This window comes from Dromiciops gliroides, chromosome 1, assembly GCF_019393635.1.
Source record: "Dromiciops gliroides isolate mDroGli1 chromosome 1, mDroGli1.pri, whole genome shotgun sequence".
Classification (NCBI taxonomy): Eukaryota; Metazoa; Chordata; class Mammalia; order Microbiotheria; family Microbiotheriidae; genus Dromiciops; species Dromiciops gliroides.
In genome coordinates this window covers 252,007,149-252,029,146 of record NC_057861.1, presented here as the reverse complement: position 1 = coordinate 252,029,146, position 21,998 = coordinate 252,007,149, and the positions used below count along the sequence as shown (strand labels likewise).

At 35.5% G+C, this 21,998-nt stretch overlaps 1 protein-coding gene across 6 annotated transcripts in view; it reads left to right on the top strand.

Moving 5' to 3' along the window:
* NOL4 (nucleolar protein 4) overlaps positions 1–21,998 on the top strand; it is a 450,254-nt gene that overhangs the window by 363,854 nt on the left and 64,402 nt on the right. For all 6 annotated transcript variants that reach the window (XM_043978614.1, XM_043978615.1, XM_043978617.1 and 3 more), the window contains one exon: positions 6,768–6,881. In XM_043978614.1, the coding sequence (XP_043834549.1) occupies positions 6,768–6,881 (114 nt within the window). The remainder of the gene's footprint in view (positions 1–6,767; positions 6,882–21,998) is intronic.

Sequence of the window (21,998 nt, the reverse complement as noted above, 5' to 3'; positions counted from 1 at the left end):
GGTGTGAATAGGGCTTAGGGGTTGCAATTCTAAAAGTTTAAAAGAGCCTACAAACACATGTTCACCATAACCTAAAAAAAAAGCATTCCATTCTTGGTGAAGTTTTGGCTTCCTGTCATTGAAATAATTCTGCAATGAAAAGTAGCTTACATTTATATGACATAGGGGCAGCTAGGTGGTGCAATGGATGGGATGCTGGCCCTGCAGTAAGGAAGACCTGAGTTCAAATCTAACCTTTGACACTTGCTAGCTATGTAACCCAGGACAAATCATTTAACCCTGTTTACCTCATTTTCCTCATCTGTAAAAAATGAGCTGGAGAAAGAAATGGCAAACCACTCCAGTATCTTTGCCAAGAAAACCCTAAATGGGCTCACAAAGAGTCAGACTTGACTGAAAGGACTGAACAGCAAATTGTTACAAAGCATCTGTCCACCAATATTGTGAGATAGGGTATACAAGTATATCTGTCTCCCTTTGGCTAAGAAATGAAATAGCTGCCTCAGGGTCATGGAATTAATATGTTCCAGTGCCAGGACCCAAACCCAGGTCTACTAACTCCAGACTTCAGTTCTCTTCCCACTACTATCCAAGGGTATGTTGGAAATATCTCCAACCAGATGGAACAGATTTTTAAATTCTCATTGTGAGCATTTACCCCTCTAAATTGACAAATGTTAAAAATCAAGGTTTGAGTTATTTCGTTGATTATCTAGACTTAAGAAAGCAAGAGGGAAATATTAATAATACACATTAAATTTTAAATTATTTGTATGTACATTTTTAGAGAGCTGATTGTTAAATATTTACCAGTATATTCTTACTACTAATAAACTAAGATGGCACAGGAATCGGGGAGAAAAGTAGGACTTTTTTGAGTATTTTGAGTTTTTGTTATTTAAGAAAAGTTTAGATCAAGGATTTTTAACTTTTCTAGTGTCATTGACCCCTTTGCTAGTTGGTAAAGCCTTTGGACCCTTACACTCCTTTTCAGAATAATGTTTTCAAATATGTTGAATAAAATACAAAGGATTAGCAAGGAAGGGGGCAGCTAGATGGCGCAGTGGACAGAGCACTGACCCTGGAATCAGGAGTACCTGAGTTCAAATCCTGCCTCAGACACTTAACACTTACTAGCTGTGTGACCCTGGGCAAGTCACTTAATCCCAATTGCCTCACTTAAAAAAACAAAAAGGATTAGCAAGGAAAACAATTTTATTGAAATGTATTTACCAAAAAAACCACTTTTTAAATGATTTTGCAGACCCAAGGTTAAGAAACCCTGGCTTTTTAAAAAATTTAGTATATGGAATATTATATATGGAAATTCATAGCTGTTGCCTTCCAGAAACAGCTACAACTTCAACCTTCAATTAAAGAGGAACTTTTCAGGTTTGCTGGGACAGCATAATGACATGATCACCATTGATTCATATATAGGTAATTAACAAGATAAGAGCAGTGCTGAGGAAAGATACCCCCAGAAGCAAGTTGAGAATGACAGCTAATTATGACCAGTTAATTAGTGAGCAATGAGTAGTTAGTTTTATCTACCACTTAAGGGGAAAAAATAGATAACGGACCTTCCCAATATCAGCACAACTTTGACCATGTGTTTTGTGATACTCAAATTTACTATTTCAGTTCTATTTTTTATTTAGGGTTTTCTTCAGTTTATTCTCAAGTGAACTAGAGTGTGACCAATCTCCTTGAAAGAGTGATGTGTTTTTCCAGGGTTTTTGCCAAAATGTTTTTCAATTGTTTTAAAATATTCTCTTTATCTCATAATTCCCTAAAATCTATTGTTTTTATGGTCACTTTTCCTGGCATAAGCAGGCACTGCGCCTGATCTAAGCATTCTTGTGCCAGTCAAGAACTGCAGCACTTGGTCCAGAGTAGGCATTGATTCATTATGCTAATTACCTGTCAGAAACACTCAGAAACAGTGACATTCCAATGAACTCACAATTGTCCATGGGAATAAAGAAGAGTAAGGGATGCTACAGACAAAGGAAACACAAAAATCCCATTTTTGACAATAATTTAAACCTCTTCCATCAAACCCTTAATAATGAGAAATATTTGTTAATTTCTTCCAAAATTATACCATCTTGGTTTGATTGCCATAGAGAAATCAAATGGGCCAAGAAGGGAAACAAATCTCTGGCTAGCAACAAAAGACTTGGCTAATCAAAACTGTATAATCAGCTTGATAATAATTAATAATTTGGAGCTGGGGGGGATAACTGGTGTTTAATGCTATCTTTGGATATAAAACTGTGACCTTGGGGAACTGTCCAATAGTGAAATCATAGAAGTGCTATTTGTTATAGCAATCCATTATCAAATCTGAAGCATCTCTTACTTAGCCAATTTTGATATAAAAAGATTCTCTTGGTTATTTTTTTTCCTAACTACTAAATACAACTTCAGTAATTCAGATTCACAAAGTATTAGTCTTATTTCTATTCTTATTAGAAGCCCATGAAATTGTGTGATGGCTCCTGTGTCCCTATACTGTCTCCAGGTTGGTTGGGTTTGGTTCTAAACCTTAAATCAAGTTCAAAAAATAATTCAACAGTCATTTAATTCAAGGGCTTAGGAGCAGCAGTGGGCTAGCCTTCTGATTAAACCACTGGACTGAGGTTTGTTTGTGTGTTTTTGTGTTAGTATTATTTTTGGTTGTTGTTAATTTCAAATAAGCAAATTAATAAGATAAATATTATTGCCCAGTTGTATTTTACCTACTTAATAAAAAGCCTGTTTTCAAGGATTTAAGCTTTTGCAAATAGATTCTTTTAATTACTGAGGACTCTTGTATATCATAAAAATCAGTTTAATGCAAGGTGTCTATTTATATTTTTCAGATCCTAATTAATATATGTACTTGAAAGTAATAAAATTGTATTTTTAAAAATAATCCATAAGGCATACTTCACTAATTCATACTGGCCTTTTTTGCCCCAATTAGTATAAACTAGCTTTACTATAGTATTATTTTAAATTCAAAGTTTATAATTATATTATTGTTTTACCTGTGATTTCATGGGGAGGTGTCACAGGTCTTAGCACCTGTTTTATGAGAAGAAAATATCTTTTGTCCTTATAATTTTTAGTTTTGAATCATCTTTGCTATGTAATTATTTAACCTCTATTTGAACTTCTAATGATAAGTAGTTTAAAAGAAATTCTATGCAAATGTTGTTTTTTGGGGGGGTGAGGATGATCTAATGAAAAAAAGCACTTACTTGAGAATCAGGAGACAAGCTAATTTTAGCTTTGCCATCAACCTGCTACATTATTTGGGGTGAGTTATTTTACTTTTCGATGCTTCAGTCTCTCCTCATCTATAAGATAAAGCACTTTATGGGGGCAGCTAGGTGGCGCAGTGGATAAAACACTGGCCCTGGATTCAGGAGCACCTGAATTCAAATCCAGCCTCAGACACTTGACATTTACTAGCTTTGTGACCCTGGGCAAGTCACTTAACCCTCAGTTCCCTGCAAAACAAAACAAAACAAAATGATAAAGCAGTTTAATATGATATTGTTAAAGTCCCCTACAATGCTAACATTCTATGATTAATGATTAAACTGAAAGTAGCATGATGTGAAGGAATAATACTTATATTCTTAAACCATGAACCCACACATGAGCTTTCTGGCTCTCAGTTTCCTAAAGTATCATCTATTTGCCCACCCTTTCTATAGGTGAAACTCTATTTAAAATATTCATATGGAAATATTATAAAATATAAAAAGATTTGCCAAATGGGAGATTCCCCAACATTTTTGCACCTTTCAACTTCAAGAAGTTTTTTTCCCCTATAACCTAATGTATTTTACAGTGTGTTTTTTCTTTACAAATCAAAGACATGTTGTAAATAAATATATAAATGCATGTAATATTATAGAAATTTTTATTACAAGTTTTATATTTTAATTCCTCTCTTCTATAGGCTATATCTTTTCCTTAAGGGGATTTTATTTCTGTTAATTAATCTCTGTTCACCAGTTTAACCACCCCATCTTTTAACAAAGTCCTAAGAGGGAGACTGAAGGGAAAGAAATTAGAGGTAATGAGTGAAATTTCCCTTTCCCTGAATGGTTTTAGAGAATTAAGATTTGAAAAAGAGATACTTTTAACCCCATACCTGGAACTAAAAGGGGATCTAATAGTTTAAATTTCTAAGACAAGTGTTCTTCACCTTTTTTCTGTCATAGAGCCCTCTGGCAGTCTGCTGAAACCTATGAGCCCCTTCTCAGAGTAATGTTTTAAATGTACAAAATAAACTACATGGGATTACAAAGAAAAGCCGCTATATTAAAATACAGTTATCAAATATTTTTTTAAAGCAAGCTTATATACCTCAGGTCAAGAATCCCTGTCTAAAAGATTAGTCTTTATATTTATATAATTTGACTTACCCTTAATAGCATATTTCTCTAAAAAAAAAAAATACACTCCTTCCATTCCCAAGACAGTGTAAGCAAAGTCATGGGACTCAAGAAGTCATTTCTTATCCCTTCAGTTGGCAGTGCATTCACTCTCCTCAAACTGTTATAGTTATGCTTGACTGTTGACATGCTGTCTCTCCTCATTAGAATGTAAACTCCTTAATGGAAGGGACTGTTTCTCATTTTGTCTTCATGTGTCCAGGACCTAGTGAGTGCCTCTCACTTAGCAGATGCTTAATGCATGTTTGTTGAATTGGTCTTGGGAATGGGGGAAAGGGAAGGATGACCGTCTATGTTTCCTCTGAAAGCCAAAGGTCAGTGAGTACCCATCTGATTTATGCTCTGACAGTAATCATGGACATATTTTAAGGAGACTCATAATCTGTCACTTTGCTGTTTAAGAAAGAAGAATAATTAAAACCTTTCAATAGAGTTACCATTCATTTCAAAGTTGATCAGATGCTACTGGAATCCAGTCCAGTCAAGTTTGTTTCTCCACAATGCCTGGTGTATAGTAACTCCTTAATAAATGCATACTGACTTAATTAAAACAGTATAGTTTCAATGGGCTGCCCCTCTGTTTGTCTTCTAATATTCTAGCTTCCCCTTTTCGGTATTATTTTCTCTGCCCCATTCTGTAGTCTGTTTCTTTCAGTCTTGCAGAAATGACTTCCAAAAAATCCACCCAGAGTCAGTGATGCTTGTTGTACTTCTCTGTTGTCAAAGCTATATATGATCATCATCACTTGAGAGATCTTACAGGGTTAGTAGATGAGTAGATATTATCATGGTGCAGTGCCAGCCCTTTCCCTGAAAGCAGTGTGCAAGTCTGCCTTATAGATCACACAAGGTCAAAGCGTTGGTTTCTGTCTGAGTATGGGAAACATCTATAACCATCTATCAAAAAACTAGTGACCAAACCTAATTCTTTTTTATTTTTATTTTTTGGCGGGGCAATGAGGGTTAAGTGATTTGCCCAAGATCATACAGCCAGTAAGTGTCAAGTGTCTGAGGTCGGATTTGAACTCAGGTCCTCGTGAATCCAGGGCTGGTGCTTTATCTACTGTGCCACCTAGCTGCCCCCCAAACCTAATTGTTACAGAAATTAGAATGATTATATAAATCTTACAGTCAGATTTGTCTCTAAGATTTCTCTTGGCGAGTTTTAGAAAACTAAATGACAGTTAAGAAAATGTTTGAGCTTCTTGGGTGTGGCAGGGGGAAAGAGAGCTATTTTCTTTCAGTTGGAGTTTTTGATAAGTTACACACACATTGTTGACTGAAGCTTAATGAAAAGAAAACTGAAAAGGACACTTCAGGTACATTAATTTCCTAAAACTGTTCTTGTATTTTGAATTGTGTTCAACTCAAACTTATTCTTCATGTTATTTTGGCTCTATCTCTGTGTATCTTAATTAAGAAAACTGGTTTAGGTGGTCATTAAGTCCATCTTTTGGCAAGAGGATTTTGAGTGTAATTACTGAGAAAAGAATGAAAACAATCTGTTCTATGGTCTTCACAAATTTATATGAAGAGTTGCATTTCATTTATAGCTATTTAGGTGGTAGTTCAGATGACGAGTCATTCCTTTCTGTGTGGGTCATAAGGAAGTTAGATTTCACACAAGTAAATGTTATTAAATTTCATAATGTGAATTCATCTTTTTTTTAAATCTGCCTGTCTAAAACCTAGAAATATATCCATATTGCACTAGGCTCGCCATCTATTAGTATGTCCAAGTAGGTATAGATTCATTTTAAAATCACATCAATTTCAATCACATCAATCATGCTACAACAAAGATTGTAAATATTCATAACATTTCATATCAAGAATGTTCTGAGTTGGTCTGACAATCTGTTATGTTTTCAGTGATATTTGAGTCCCATCACTTGTGTTTTTATAAGTTTAAAAAACACTGTCATCTGCTATAAAAGAATTAAAAATGAATTTCTAGTTTTATTAGAAATATTCCAATAGCAGGGTTACTGCTGTGATGCTTCAAGTGTGACACTGCCTACAGAAAACGCAGCCTAATGAGCCAAACTCAATACTCCGGACAATGGTGCTATGGGGGAAATGATGGATCTGTGTATGCACTGCAGCTTTAACCTCTAACTAGTTTTCATTTTTCATCTTTACAATTTCCATTTCCTCCTTCTGTTCAAATAAATTAAGTTACAATGAATGGATCCTCCTGCACATGTGACTCTTCAATGAGCTCCTCTAAGGAAATCATTGGTTTGTTAATGAGCCTATTAATAATGTTTATTTCTTTTTTATTTTTTCTCTGTTTCTTTTTTTTTTTAGTCTCGACCTATTCCTTCTCACCTTACTTCAGCAGTTGCAGAGAGTATCTTGGCTTCAGCCTGTGAGAGTGAGAGTAGAAATGCTGCAAAGAGGATGCGTCTGGACAGACAGCAGGTACCTAGGTGTTTGGGGATCTGCCATATTCCTAAGTGTAATACATGGGAGTGGATGCCGTTTGTGTAATACAGAAATATTAATCATTTGGAATATGTTTATTAGGAAGACAACTCACAATGAAGTTTGAAAAAAACAGTAAATGTTTTCTATCTTTCTTAAATAAGCCAAGATTTTAGAAGGCATATGGGTAACAAATAGTAGCTATGGTCAACAGTAAAGGAAGAACAACAAAGAAGTGAATATTTTCTATATCTCTTTGCTACTATTTTTAAGATTAATTGCCTAAACAAAAGTTTGTTTGTATATCCTTATATTAATTGATAGTGCAGGGATGCAGAACTTTAGGCCCATGGTTTAATTTCATCTGCAGTAAGGGGTAAATACCAAAAGTTAGGATTACTCATTTATGCCAATAGTTATAAAAATCCAACATAGATATAAATTATTTACTGGCATTAAAGTAAAAAAAATAGAAAATGAGGATATTAATGCAAAAAAGACCATTTCTCTGTATATATGTCTATATGTGTTGCTTTCTTTCTGTGACTTTATACATTTGTACATTTGTAGTCTCTGTGAGCCTGTAAACATCTCCCTTTGTGTGTATAGGTCTGCATGTATTTGTATGTATATTACATTGGTTTTCTTGCAGTTTCCCTTTGTCTCTCTCCTTTTAGATTCACATTTCTATATCTTCCTCCTTCCTGTCTCCTCTTAATGAATGAAAGTATATTTTAATTATAAAATAGAATTTAATGTTCCCTGCCCTTGAGTTAAAAGGCATATCAGCAGAACATTTGATACTGTTCACTCCAAAAAGAAACAGATTAAACTGATTTATAATTATGTGGCCCCAATTGTTTCTCTCCCCTACCCCCATGGGTAAATGAACCTTAATAGAAAAATGGGTTTCTCACCCCTACTATAGGAAATGTGTTAAATGTGTGTTGAAATCTGTAAATCATGCTCAGCAGATACAATTCTGTGTGCAAACTAGGCTAAAGACTTTAGCTGAACACACATATAGCCTCAGTCTCAGGAATAAAAGAAAAGATCACCAGCTGTTTTTCTCCAGCAGAAGAGAGCCCTCAGAACTCTCAAGGATGACCCTCTATCCAATAACAGACAGGCTATATAATACAGTTGGGGAGATACTTTGACTAATTATTCATTTCTGTCATTTGTCTTTAGCATTATTTATTGTTGTCAAGTCATTTTTCAGTTATATCCTAGTCTTCGTGGCCCCACTTGGGGTTTTCTTGGCAAAGATACTGGAGTGGTTTGCCATTTCTTTCTCCAGCTCCTTTACATATGAGGAAACTGAGGCAAACAGGTTTAAGTGACTTGCCCAGGGTCATATAGCTAGTAAATGTCTGAGGCTGGATTTGAACTCACAATGAGGAGTCTTCCTGACTCCAGGCCCAGTATTCTATCCACTGTACAACCTAGCTGCCCTATAAATTAAAATAAAATAAAATTATAATGTTGTTATACTGTGTTATTTAAACTAATTTCCTTGGACACAAGCTTTCTTTTAACAAAAGCAGACTAGCAAGAGAGGGGTTAATGGAAAGTTTCTGGCTCCACAATATTAGATTTGTGATGTTTCTGGTAGCTTAGGGTGGAAGAGGTGGTAGCTTTCTCACAGCTGCAGGGCTCTCAAGGAGAAGCCAAAGTCTGTGCAAAGGCTACAATCGCAGTCACATGATCCCATTGCATAGATTGGGAAGCAACACACCCCATCCCTCTCCCCAGCGATATTATGTCTGTTATTGGATGAAGAGTTATCCTCGAAAGATGTGAGGGTGTGAGGGCTTTCTTCTGTTGGGGAAAAAATAGCTGGTGAACTACAACCTGCCTTACTACATGAAGGGAAAGGAGAGATTATGGCAAATTATTCCAAGGTCTGAAGTATTTCTAAAATCTATTGTTACATCTGATAACAAAATATCTGACAAGAATGACTTCTTGGAATGTAGCTGCTTCATTAATGAAGGTTTTGTTGCACATTCTATAAATAGTGAAATGCTTCCAGGCAATGAACTAGGAAAAGTATGTAGAATAGCTTAGAAAATTAGAAAATGTTCATGAACTTCCACCGGTGCCTAACATTCTCCTGGGAAATAGCAAGGAAGGACTTAGCTCTGTGTTCAGACTCAAAGGAATAGTATTAACACATGGGAATGCTTAAAGTCTTAATAACACAATATCCCTGTGGGTAAAAGGGAAAGATATGGGCTAGGCTAGGGTATAATCAGTTAGACTTAGAAATTCTTCAATGACTAGACCCCAAGAATACTGATTAATCGATGAATGAAGAAGTATGATATGATAGAAAGAACACCAGAAATGAAGGTAGAGAGGCTGTGTTCAAAGCACCCACAGAACCAACATCTCTGTGAAATTTGTTATTGTTTAGTTGGTTCTCAGTTGCTTCCAACTCTTTGTGACTCCATTTAAGATTTTCTTGGCAATGGTTGGCCATTTCCTTCTCCAGCTCATTTTAAAAATGAGGAAACCAAGGCAAGTAGGGTTAAGTGACATGCCCAGGGTCACACACTTAGTAAGTATCTGAGGCTGCATTTGACCTCAGTTCTTCCTGACTCCAGGTCCTTCTTTCCATTGCACCTTCCCCTTCTAACTAATCTAACTTCCTTATGGCCCACACAGAAATTCAGATTATTTCACCAATGAGTTTCAGTTTTCTCATTTGTAAAATGTGTTCTGTGTTTCTGAAGGGATGTTGTCTCTAGTAGAGGGACACGGAGATCTGTTCTTATTGAATTTAAAGATAACTGCAGGGTAGAGCAGCTAGGTGGCTCAGTGGATAAAGCACCGACCCTGGATTCAGGAGGACCTGAGTTCAAATCCAGCCTCAGACACTTGACACTTACTACCTGTGCGACCCTGGGCAAGTCACTTAACCCCCATTGCCTTGCAAAAAAAAAAAAAAAGATAACTGCAGGGGCAGCTAGGTGGCGCAGTGGATAGAGCACTGGCCCTGGAGGCGGGAGTACCTGAGTTCAAATCCGGCCTCAGACACTTAACACTTACTAGCTGTGTGACCCTGGGCAAGTCACTTAACCCCAACTGCCTCACTAAAAAAAAATTAAAAATAAAGATAACTGCAAAGTTTGGAGGGATATAGTATTCTGATTTGAAGTTCCTGGCAGTTGAAGAAAGTCTGTTACCATTATATTTTTCACTATGGCCCTTTTTTTTCTAAAGAAAAACAGGAACATGGATTTAGATCTGGAAGGAACTATACAGGCCACAGAGTACAAGACCCCATTTTAAAGAGGGTAAAACTGAAGAAGTTAAATGACTTGCTTAATACAGTGTCTGGTACATAATAGGCACTTAATAAATGTGTATTGACTGACTCATTGACTGACTTGCTCAAGGTTGCATAGGTAGTACACATAGATAGTGTCAGAAAGCAACATTTGAACTCAGATCCTCTGAGTCCGAATCCATTGTTCTTTCTATTGCACCAGTTAACACATTAGGTAATTGAACTGGAACTTGGTAGCTTCTTGACCTCAAAACTACCAAGATGAAATCTAGTACTGATATACCCAAATTAGGTCTTCCACCCAGGTTAAAAAAAAATCAGTTAGGATTGAGAAAAGGCCATTAGATCTGGAAAGAAGAGATCATTGGTAACTAGAGAAAGAGAGAGAACAGTTTCAGGTAAATGATGAAGTCAGAAGCCAGAAGATAGAGAGAGAGTTAAGAAAAGTAAAAAAGGAAATGGAGGCATCAATTATAGATGTCTTTTTTTTCAAATATTTGAAAGGACTTCATATGTAAAACAAATTGGAATTTCCAAAATCTCAGATTTTCAGAGTTAAAAGGTACCTTGGTAGGGGCAGCTAGGTGGTGCAGTGGATAGAGCACCTGCCCTGGAGTCAGGAGGACCTGAGTTCAAATCCAGCCTCAGACACTCAGACACATTGCCTCACCAAAAAAAAAAAAAAGGTACCTTGGCATCCATCTTATCCAGTCCATACCCAAATGCAAATAAAATTTACTATGCTATGAAATACTTGCAAGGGGCATCCTAGCCTCTTTTTAAACATTTCCAAATTTACCTCTGAAAATTTAGGCTTGATGCCTTAGCATCTATTTTACAGGCATTGTGAAATTAATTAATTAATTGAGTATCTTTGGAGCTTTGCAATCTGGATTTGAATGTTATCATTTGAAATGCTAAATAAATTCTCTGTTTCTTATTCTAAAACAACCCTCACTTATGAAAGAGTTCAGTGGCCAAGGCTAAAAGCTAGTATTGTAGCAGATGCAAATGGAAAAAACCTGATGAAATAAGCTCTTTCTCTTTCCTAAAGTGTCTGATTAATCCCCAAAGTATGATAATTTAAGATATTTTATAGATGACTCTCTTGTAGAAGCACTGAATTTTCTTAGTTTTCAGCTCTAATTTTTGATGCATCTATGAGTTTTTACTTGTGCCCATGGAATTTCCATTTTGATTTGGAAAATTGACTATTTTCTAATTTGTCACTGTAGAAATATAAATAATATCATGTTTCAAAGTTTGTATACATCAAAGCAGCTTCATACATCTACATTTTTTCTCACCATTATTATTAAGTAGCCACCTACTTGAAACTGAGATGACAGTGCTTTTTCCTTATGGTTTCAGTGGGAAAAATACATAAGATAAGATCTGTAAAGATGATTGCTGGTGTTATTTTTTCTTCCTTTGGTACATTTTTTTTTTTTTAGTGAGGCAATTGGGGTTAAGTGACTTGCCCAGGGTCACACAGCTAGTAAGTATTAAGTGTCTGAGGCCGGATTTGAACTCTGGTACTCCTGACTCCAGGGCCGGTGCTCTATCCACTGCGCCATCTAGCTGCCCCTCTTTGGTACATTTTTAAAAATACAATCTTTGCTTATTCAAAATAATTTTTTGCTTTATTCACTTTCTGGGCATGCCCAGATTTGAAAGTTTGAGAAATTACATGCTTCTTTGATTTTTTTCTCCATTATTTTAATGGGAAAATTATGGTCTATTAGGGATATAATGAAAAGAAATCAAAAGGTCTATCCTAGTGACAGCAGCCTGAGCTGTAGCAATGACCCAAAGCTCTACCTCAATCCTTTTCAGTTTGGCAGAGACTACAAGGCTCCTGGGAAAATTATGTGTTTTGCCCCAATAGGCTATTTTATTTCAGTAGAAGGTTTTAAGGAGAACCTTCACATCCTACCATGTTAGAAAGTTTGTCATCTAATGTCAGCAAGGAAAAAGTTCAAACACTGAAAAACTGAGACATCTTATCTGTAGACTGTGGTCACAGAAGTGGAGAACTGCTAAAACAAAAATGTTTTTTAAAAATTAGTTGGAAATTTGTGCATGAACATATCCCTTAGACCTACACATAACCAGACATCTAGAACCTATGGAATTTAAGAAACAATTATACTAAGTTATACTAAGAAACAGTTATATGCTTACAACCTGTTTTTTTTAATACTTCTCAAGAGTAAATATCATATTTGTCTCTGGAATTTTACCTTTGTTCTTTGAATCTAGTGATAAGGAATGGATTAAGAAGGGTTGAGCTGGGGAAATGAGAGTTAAAAAGAATCACTAATGAATACAAGGGAGATTGTTAATGAAGACTTTTATGGGCATAAACACTTCTTTGTAAAAGGACCATTGGTCATGACATAAGCTTTTATTTAGATAGTATGTGCATGTGTGTGTACATTTTGTTGTTGTTCAGTCATTTCAGTTATACCTGACTCTTCATGATCCCATTTGGGGTTTTCTTGGCACAGATACTGGAGTGGTTTGTCATTTTCTTCTTCAGCTCATTTTATAGATTAGGAAACTGAGGCAAATAAGGTTAAGTGACTGGCCCAGGATCACACAGCTAGTAAGCATGTAATGCCAGATTTGAACTCGGTAAGATGAGTCTTCCTGACTCCAGGCCAGGCTATCACTATGCAACCTAGCTCTGTGTATGTATACTTATACACACAGACACATATATGCATATATGTGTATATGTGTGTATGTTTATATGTACATATATAGAGATATATATGAGAAAAGTTTTCTTCCATAACTTCATGTGTAAAGGATTTAATGAGCCTTTTGTTTTTACAGAACAGGCATATTTGAAAGCAAAAAAAAAAAAAAAAAGCTTTGAGTGGAACTGAAATGGATAACAAAACTATTGCTTGAAGTCCATGGCCTTCCTCTTAATATACCTTCTCCCTTTACCCACAAGCAACTTTAACTCATTTCTAATGTTCAGTTTCATTATATAGCTGATATAATAGGAAACCGCACCATGTGGAGATTACTTAGAGATATGGGGCTGTTACCCTGGAGAATTAAAATAATAGTAGAATTTTTAGAGCATTTGAAGATGTGCAAAGAGTTTTACAAATATCTTATTCTATCCTTACTAACAACCATGAGAAAGAAATGCTATTATTATTCCCGTTTTATAAATGAAGCATAAGTGATCTGCCAAGGGTCACACAACTAATAAGCACTTTTTACAGTCAAAAATGAGGCAGGCATTATTTAAGTGACTTCCCTTAGGTCACAAAACAAGGAAACTTCTGAGACAAGATTGGAACTCAGGTCTTGACTCTCTAGGCCCAGCACTCTATCCACTGCACCACCTAGCTACCTGGACAAGATTTAATAGGAGACAAAGTCTTCAAAGATCTGAAGGTCCATCATTTTGCTTTCCATGGCTCCAATGGGCTGAAGAAGTACCACTGAATATAAATTGCAGAGAGGCAAATTTACCCTTGATGTAAAAATTTCCTGATGAGCAGCTATCCCTAAGAGGAATGGGCTCCCTTAGAAGTAACCATCTCTAGGGGGCAGCTAGGTGGTGCAGTGGATAAAGTACCTGCCCTGGATTTAGGAGGTCCTGAGTTCAAATCTGATCTCAGACACTTGACACTAGCTGTGTGACCCTGGGCGAGTCACTTAACCCTCATTGCCCCCACCCAAAAAAATGTGCATCACTGGATGTTTTTGAGTAGAGATTGTATGGAAACTTACTGGAGATGTAGAGAGAGTTCTTGTTTGCTAAAGACTAGGATATATAACCTTTAAGGTGCCTACCATCTCTGAGATTCTGTTATTCTTCTATAAATTTTGAGATTTTTAGTTTGTGGGAACATGATGCATAGTACATAATGACGGCAGTGGTATTCTTAATATTAAACACATGGATAATGTACAGTGATGATAGTGTACAATGGCTGGGACATTTGCTTTATCATTACTAAATGCTTGAGGATGCCTGCATGGGAAAGCAGAACAAAGGGAACCATTGTGTTATGACAGGATAAAGCTGCCTGCAATTTTATGAACCTCCTTTCTTGTCATAAGGATGTCCCCTATATGTTTGTGTTAGGTATTGTGGCAGATACTAGGCTCAGAGTGTATTGTAAGAGGTTTTTAGCAAGCAAGCTCTTGATAGGAGATTTAGCATTGGAAGTCAGTGTGCTTGAGTAATTCAGAGTCCATGTGATGGCATCTCTGGGGCTTAATCCCCAGAGTGTAAAAGAATCAGAGTATTTTGAGGCTGGAATTTGGACCTCTGATATATGTGTTCGTATTTGATGCAAATAGCAATGCAAGGGCTGGGAGACTGACATATTCTCTATGTCCTTTATGCAGTGATACAGCCTGGATAAATTCTTTATTTCATAGCCTTATTGAATATCAATTAACTCCTAAAATCTCTTGTGAAGGAAGACTGAGTACCCAAGACAGGCACCTGTGGTTCAAGTAAAACATAGCCACTGAAATTAATTTTTTTACAGTTTGCCAGAACCTAGACATGGCCATGTTTAGACCAATGCGCAAAATATCAAGGAGCATGCCATTTATTGCCCTGGTTAATAAACTGAGATAAAAGTCATTTCTAGTCTGTGTTTATCTCTGAAGCTTAACTTTATCATCAGAATTGAACTAATTTTCATCTTCTATGCTGCTATAATTAAATACCTTTCTGTACCATATTACTATAAAACTGATTGAAATTTTGTGTTTGGGCTGAATGATATGGGAAGCTGCAAGAAAGAATCCCTATGGGTTTTATCAAATATATTTTCAGATTTAATTATTTTTTCAATACTCTGCCCATATACAAAGATGTCGCTGTTTTCCACTTGTTAGAAGAATGTTCACTTAGAGTTGGATTTCTTGCACACTCAGAGAATTCTAAAATAATCCTTTGGGAATTCTCCTGCAATGAAAGATTTCTTTTCTCCATTTGAACACAATTAACCCCAATGAATTCTGGAACCAAGATCTTGACCTAATCAACACTAGGCTTCAGCTAAGTGAGCTTGCCAGATTGGAGAGCTTTAATTAAGACATTCACAATCCAGATAACCGACCTTAACCCATAAACCAAAACTTGGAACTCAGTAGTATTATCATTCAGGTTCCTCCTTCAGATAGTTAGTAAGTTAGTTAGTTAGTTAGTTTGAAGTAGCTAAAAAGTTTACCTTGGGAAATATTTAAGAACCAGGAAAAAAATATACATTTTCTAATATTTTATGCAGTTATTTGACTGAATACAGATCTAGTTTGCAGAAAACCTGAGTATAGCCTAGACTCTGTTATTTTTGAATGTGTAGATCCATGTGTATATTCTTTTCAAAGAGATATCAAGGGGCAGCTAGGTGGCGCAGTGGATAGAGCATTGGCGCTGGAGTCAGGAGGACCTGAATCAAATCTGGCCTCAGACACTTAACACTTACTAGCTGTGAGACCCTGGGCAAGTCACTTAACCCCAATTGCCTCACCAAAAAAACAAACAAAAAACAAAGAGATATCAGTTTAGGGTTTTGTTCTATAGCTGACTTGGCATTTATTTGGACTAATACATGTCTTTTCAAAAGAGATTTTAGGAACTTATATTCTTTGGACATTATGAATAGTCTTAGGTCTTGACTAACACAGGCCAATCCTAATGGTTTTTACTGGGTCATTTGTTTGCTTTTTCATGATAGTCTAATCTAGGAATGTGATAGATACTGCTTGAACCAGCTAGCAAGAGCCAATAGTTGAATTTTCAGTGTCAGCACTTACACCTTGAAAACTGGTAAATGCTACAATTCCGGGCTTGATTTATGGTTTTGTAGGTTTTCTAGACTTAAGAAAGTAATAAGGAAAATAGTGATCATGTAGATTAAACTTTAGAATGTGTTGCATGTACCTTTTTCTCCTTACCAGAACTGGTTGTTGAACATTTAGCAGCATAACATGGATCTAAGCTTTAAAATGTTTGCAGTGTTAACATTTTAAGTATTTCAGATAGTAGCAGTGTTAATTTTGTAATAATATGCATCTATATAAGTCAGAAATTTGAAAAGAAACAAATCCATATAGGATTTTTAAAAATTATTTTAGATATCATATATAATATATGAATAATGTGCATATGTGTTCCTAATACATATACATATGTGTGTATTTTATCTTTAAAGAAAAAAACAACGGCCAATGTCTTCAGCAAGAAAGGGGAAAAAGTTTACAGACTGCATTTCTTGTGTCTTGTATTCAAGAGGCAAATTGTTTATAACTTTCTATCTTATTTAAAACCCTTAGTAAATGAAAGCGTTTTCTCTTTCCAATCAGTCAACATTCATTAAATGTTTACTATGTATCAAACACTGTGCTAAGTACTAGGAATACAAAGAAAGGCAAAAGACCCTGCCCTCAAGTAGCACACATTCTAATAGGAAAGATGACATGTAGTCTTTATTTTTATACTAAGTAGCTAAGATAAGCCAATATACCTTTAAATACTTCAATCCCTAAAAAATAGGAAGATTCCATTTATTTAAATTAGCCTTAAAATAGAAGGGTAAATACAGAAGTAGAATTTATGAATTTGTTGTGCTCTGATCTAACAATAGGCACCTATGACATTTTTCTACTAATATCATATTTTTAAGATTTGTGGATTTAAAAGGCAAAATTTTATTAAACAATTTGTTAACTGCCTACACTATTCAAGGTACCTTGCTAGATGCCAAGGATATAAAGGTAAAAAAATGATATAGTTTGTTTCCTTGAGATGAAATTCTACTAGAGCACTAACTATATTATTTATTTTCACATCTCCAAAATTGGTGTCTATTTTATGTTTAATCTCATTCTTGTCACAAGATGAAAATATCATCTTAATGATGGGGATAGAAATGAAATCTTAGAACAAAAATACCACAGTCATTTCTTGCATTTCTTGCTGTGGGCATTCATATTTTGGTGGGGGAGAAAAGGCCAGATTCTAAAATCTTCTACTAGATTAGTGAATGATACACTTGTATATTCCCTACTGCCCATCATAATAAAAACATTATCATTTTTGAGTGAGATTTTTTTTAAAATGTCGACGATTAAGGTTCAGAACCATAAAAATGCAATCTCTCTCTTTTTTGAGGTCACATTTTAAAAGTTAGATTTAACCTCCCTTACTGTGGATCCTATGATGGCTATGCCATCAAATCAAGTTACTCATGAAATGCAAAGTAGTTTTAACGTGAACTTTAAAAAAATCAATAAGGAAGATAAACCTGCTGTGGGATAATTATTAATAATTCATTTTTCATGTATGAGGTATTTTATTTTTTCCATTACATGTAAAGATAGTTCTCAACTTTTGTTTATACATGCTTTACAATTTCAGATTTTTCTCCCTCCCACCCCTCCCTCCCCCCCTCCCCTAGACAGCAGGTAATCTGATATAGGTTATATCTATATATCTCTATACATATACATATAGATATATATATACACACACACATATATATACACATAATAACATTAATCCTATTTCTGCATTAATCCTGTTATAAGAGAAAGAATCAGAGCAGTGATGCAAAACCTCAAAATAGAAAGAAAAAAAAAACCAACAGCACCCAAAACAAAAGAAATAATATGGTTCAATCAGCATCTATACTCCACAGTGCTTTCTTTCTTTTTTTTTTTTCTTGGATTTGGAGATCCTCTTCTATCATGAGTTCCCTGGAACTCTTCTGTACCATTGCATTGGTGAGAAGAATATAGTCCATCACAGTAGGTCAACACTCAATGTTGATGATACTGTGTACAATGTTCTTCTGGTTCTGCTCATCTCACTCATCATCAGCTCACGCAAGACCCTCCAGGTTTCTCTGAACTCTTCCTGCTCATCATTTCTTACAGAACAATAGTATTCCATTGTATTCATATACCACAACTTGTCCAGCCATTCCCCAATTGATGGGCACCCCCTCAACTTCCAATTCCTTGCTACCACGTAAAGAGCAGCTATAAATATTTTTGTACATGTGGGTCCCTTTCCCCCTTCCATGATTTCTTTGGGCAAAAGACCTAAAAGTGGGATTGCTGGGTAATAATTCATTTTAAAGTTAGGGTGATTTTAGTTTATTCATTGTTTTAGACTATTCCTGCCCATCTTTTAACTCTTATCATCAAAAGTCAGCTATAAATTCCCAGGCTTTTAAGAGCATACAGAACTAGATAAAGAATAAGTAAAACTTCTCCATCATTAAATCAAAGTTGCTTCATACACAATGTCTCATGGAAGTAACCAACCTAAAATTTTGCTCCGTTAAGGTCCCTTGATGTTCTGGATGACAAGTTAATTTGCTTTAAGACTTTCACATTTATTTTCAGTTTTCCTGGTAAGATAGGTACGTGCAACTCAATTAGACAAAATCAACAGGTATCTATTAGGCTTCTTCTATGTGGAAGACGCTGTGCTAGGTACTTCGAGTAACATGTGCTTGAAGAAGACATGGTCTAGGAACACAGAAATAAGAACAACTGGCCGAAATTGTACAGTCAGATTCTGAATAGGTCTAAAAAAACCACAGATTAACAACTGATACTGTCCATATATGGAAAGTGGTAAGTTTGCCATCACTAGTGGTGAATTAGTGGGAGAGACATAAATAGAATCAGAGATATTAAAGACAGGATTCTTATTTAGGTATAGGTTGGATTAAATGATGTCTCAGCTTCCTTCCAATTCCAATAAAAGTTTGATTCAATAAAAGAGCATCAGGAAGGTATAGCCAAATTACTTTGGGAGATCTGGGAAATGAGAGATTGCATCTATCTATTGGGAAGAGGCATGTCTTCACAGAGGAGGCAGCATTGAACCTGGACCTTGAAAGATGATTCAGATTTTCAACAGGAAAAGGTAGGTGGAGAGAAGAAAGAAGGCAACGTGATTACTAAGCATCATGGAGAGCAGGAGCAAATCCCATGTGTTTGGAAAGGGTTGTGAAAAGATGCGTACAATTTGACAGAATCATAGAATATGTGAAGGGAAATAGCTCTCCTTTCTGGTAGCCACATCTCACCCTACCCCCTACTCCATACATAGAGTAATTTGAATACTTTTTTGATGTAGGCTTTTGGTACAGCTTTTATTCACTGCTCTGAAGGGGTGGATCACATTTTTATAGGCAAGACATTGTGTCATTTCCACATCTTTTTGGACTCATTGATATATATAATAGGCCACACACAGCAATTTAGTTGAGGCAGAAAAGATGGGTATAATCAGTTGATATACTTTATGTGCCAATATCTGGGATGCATATGATTCAGAATGTGAATTAAAGTATCAATAGCTTTATTAGTATTATTTATTCAAAACCAAATTATTTTAGACATAGTACATAAATTAGTAGTTCTATATATTTTGTTCATACCATATATTCATCTGAATATTCCTCTTACATAATTTGTCTACTTTTATCCTGTCTTTTCTCTTTCATTTATTCACTTTAAAACTTATTAGTTACCTTGATATAACACTGGCATTTGTATTAAGGGAACTGAGCTGTAGTCACACATATATTATGAAGCCAGATGTTATAATCATTTTAAACTTGAACTATGGTTTCAAAGATAGAAGTAGTTATAATGTTTGATAACCTCATGTGGTAGATATTATACATAACTGAATGCACAAAAGGAGTAGTGTAACTTTGCTATATTCAGTTAATTATGGTTCTGAAATGGTAATGATTTTTAAAATAGAAGCCATTCAATTTTTCTTTGCCCATCTAAGAATTATCTTGCACCTAGTAAACAATATCTTCATGTCATAGGCTATCTTCCAATGTCATAAGAGAATAGCATTTTCCTATTACAAAAGGTCTTATTCATGGTAACCTACAGCAATAATACCTATAGGACTACTCATGCTGTCCTGTTTAATTTGATAAAATTTCATAGAAAGGACTAATACTCACCCTGATAGAAGTTATCACCATCACCACAGTCGCTTATGTCACCAGCATTGTAAAAAAGTTCAGAGGATAGACTATGCTCAGAAATAATTTCTCTGGGAAAGGAACCCACAAAATTCATCTACAAGTTGGTCATCAGTAGTTGGTTCTTTATTAGCTATGCTTAACCCTCTGATTGTCTTATTTCAAGATGTTAGTGTCATTCCTCTAGAAATATGTCTCAGGCAACTGTTTTTGCTCATGAAAATCCTTTCTCTTTTCAGTTAACAATGGGTCTGAGATGAGGACACCCTTAGCTTAATTGGTATGGCAATAAATACATTGATTTAGACAGTGTTGTCATTTTTATTATATTGGTCTGGCCTTACCCATGAGCAATTAATACATCTCCAATTATTCAGGACTAACAATTTCCATAAAGAATATTTTGTAGTTTTCATTCATCTAGTTCCTATGTGTTTTAGTTTATAGACTCCTATATATTTTACATATCCTATAGTTATTTTGAATGTAATTTCTTTTTTGAAATCTCCTCTTGCAAAGTTTTATGAGTAATATACAGAAAGACTGATGATTTATGTAGATTTATATTGAAAATGGTAACTTTGGTGGAGTTCCTAATTATTTTAATTCATTTTAATGTATTTTTTGAGTTCTTTCTGCACAGTCATATTTTTAAAGGATTGGAACACAATGATTTTTTAAAATTGAAGTCAAAATTTGTATTTTACATGTAATTTGGGGAAAATGAAATTTTGAATATAAAAAATAAAATATTTTAAAAGGGTAGTTTTGTTTATATTTTTCATATGAGCGAAATCTATTAATATGAAATTCAAAAGGGATAAATGTAAAATCTTGTATTTAGGTAGAAAATTATCAATTTCATAAATACAGTATGGAGGAGACACACATAGACAACAGTTTTTCTGTAAAAGGCCACAGGATGATGATGATGAAGAAGAAGAAGAAGAAGAAGAAGAAGAAGAAGAAGAAGAAGAAGAAGAAGAAGAAGAAGAAGAAGAAGAAGAAACATAGGGGGCAGCTAGGAGGCACAGTGGATAAAGCACCGGCCCTGGATTCAAGAGTACCTGAGTTCATATCCAGCCTCAGACACTTGACACTAGCTGTGTGACTCTGGACAAATCACTTAACTCTCATTGCCCTGCAAAAACAAAAAGCCAGAGGATTTTAGTGTACTATAAACTCCATGTGAGGCAGCAATGTGGTAGAGCTGCCAAAAAATAAAATATGATCTAGGGCTACATTAAAAGGGGCATAGGCTATAGGGAAGGATGGTAGTCCCATTTATCTCTGCCCCCATCAGACCTCATATAAAGTCTCATGTTTAGTTCTGGCTTAAGAAGGACATTGTTAAGTGGCATTATCCAGAGGAGGGCAATCACAAAGGCAAGGGGCCTTTAAGTTCATGGTATGAGAGAATTATGTGAAGAAACTTGGGATATTTAACCTAAAGAATATAAAAATGCACAGAAGACATGATAGCTTGTCTTCAAGTATCTAAAGGACTGTTACATAGAAGAGGGATTATTAGACTTGTTCTCTTTGGCTTCAGACAGCCAAACTAGTACCAGTGGGTGGAAGTTGTAAAGAGACAACGTTAGGCTTTAAGGCAGGAAAATCCTCCTAACAACTAGAGGCATCCAGATGTGCAATGGGCTGAATTAAGAGCTAGCTGCTAGAGTCCTCCTTCTTGAAAGTCTTCAAGGTGACAGCCTATAATCACTTACCAGATTTGTTCAAGTAAGGGTACTTTTTGTGGATAGGCTGGATCCTAGGATTCTGAGGACTCAGTAGAGATGGGGCCAG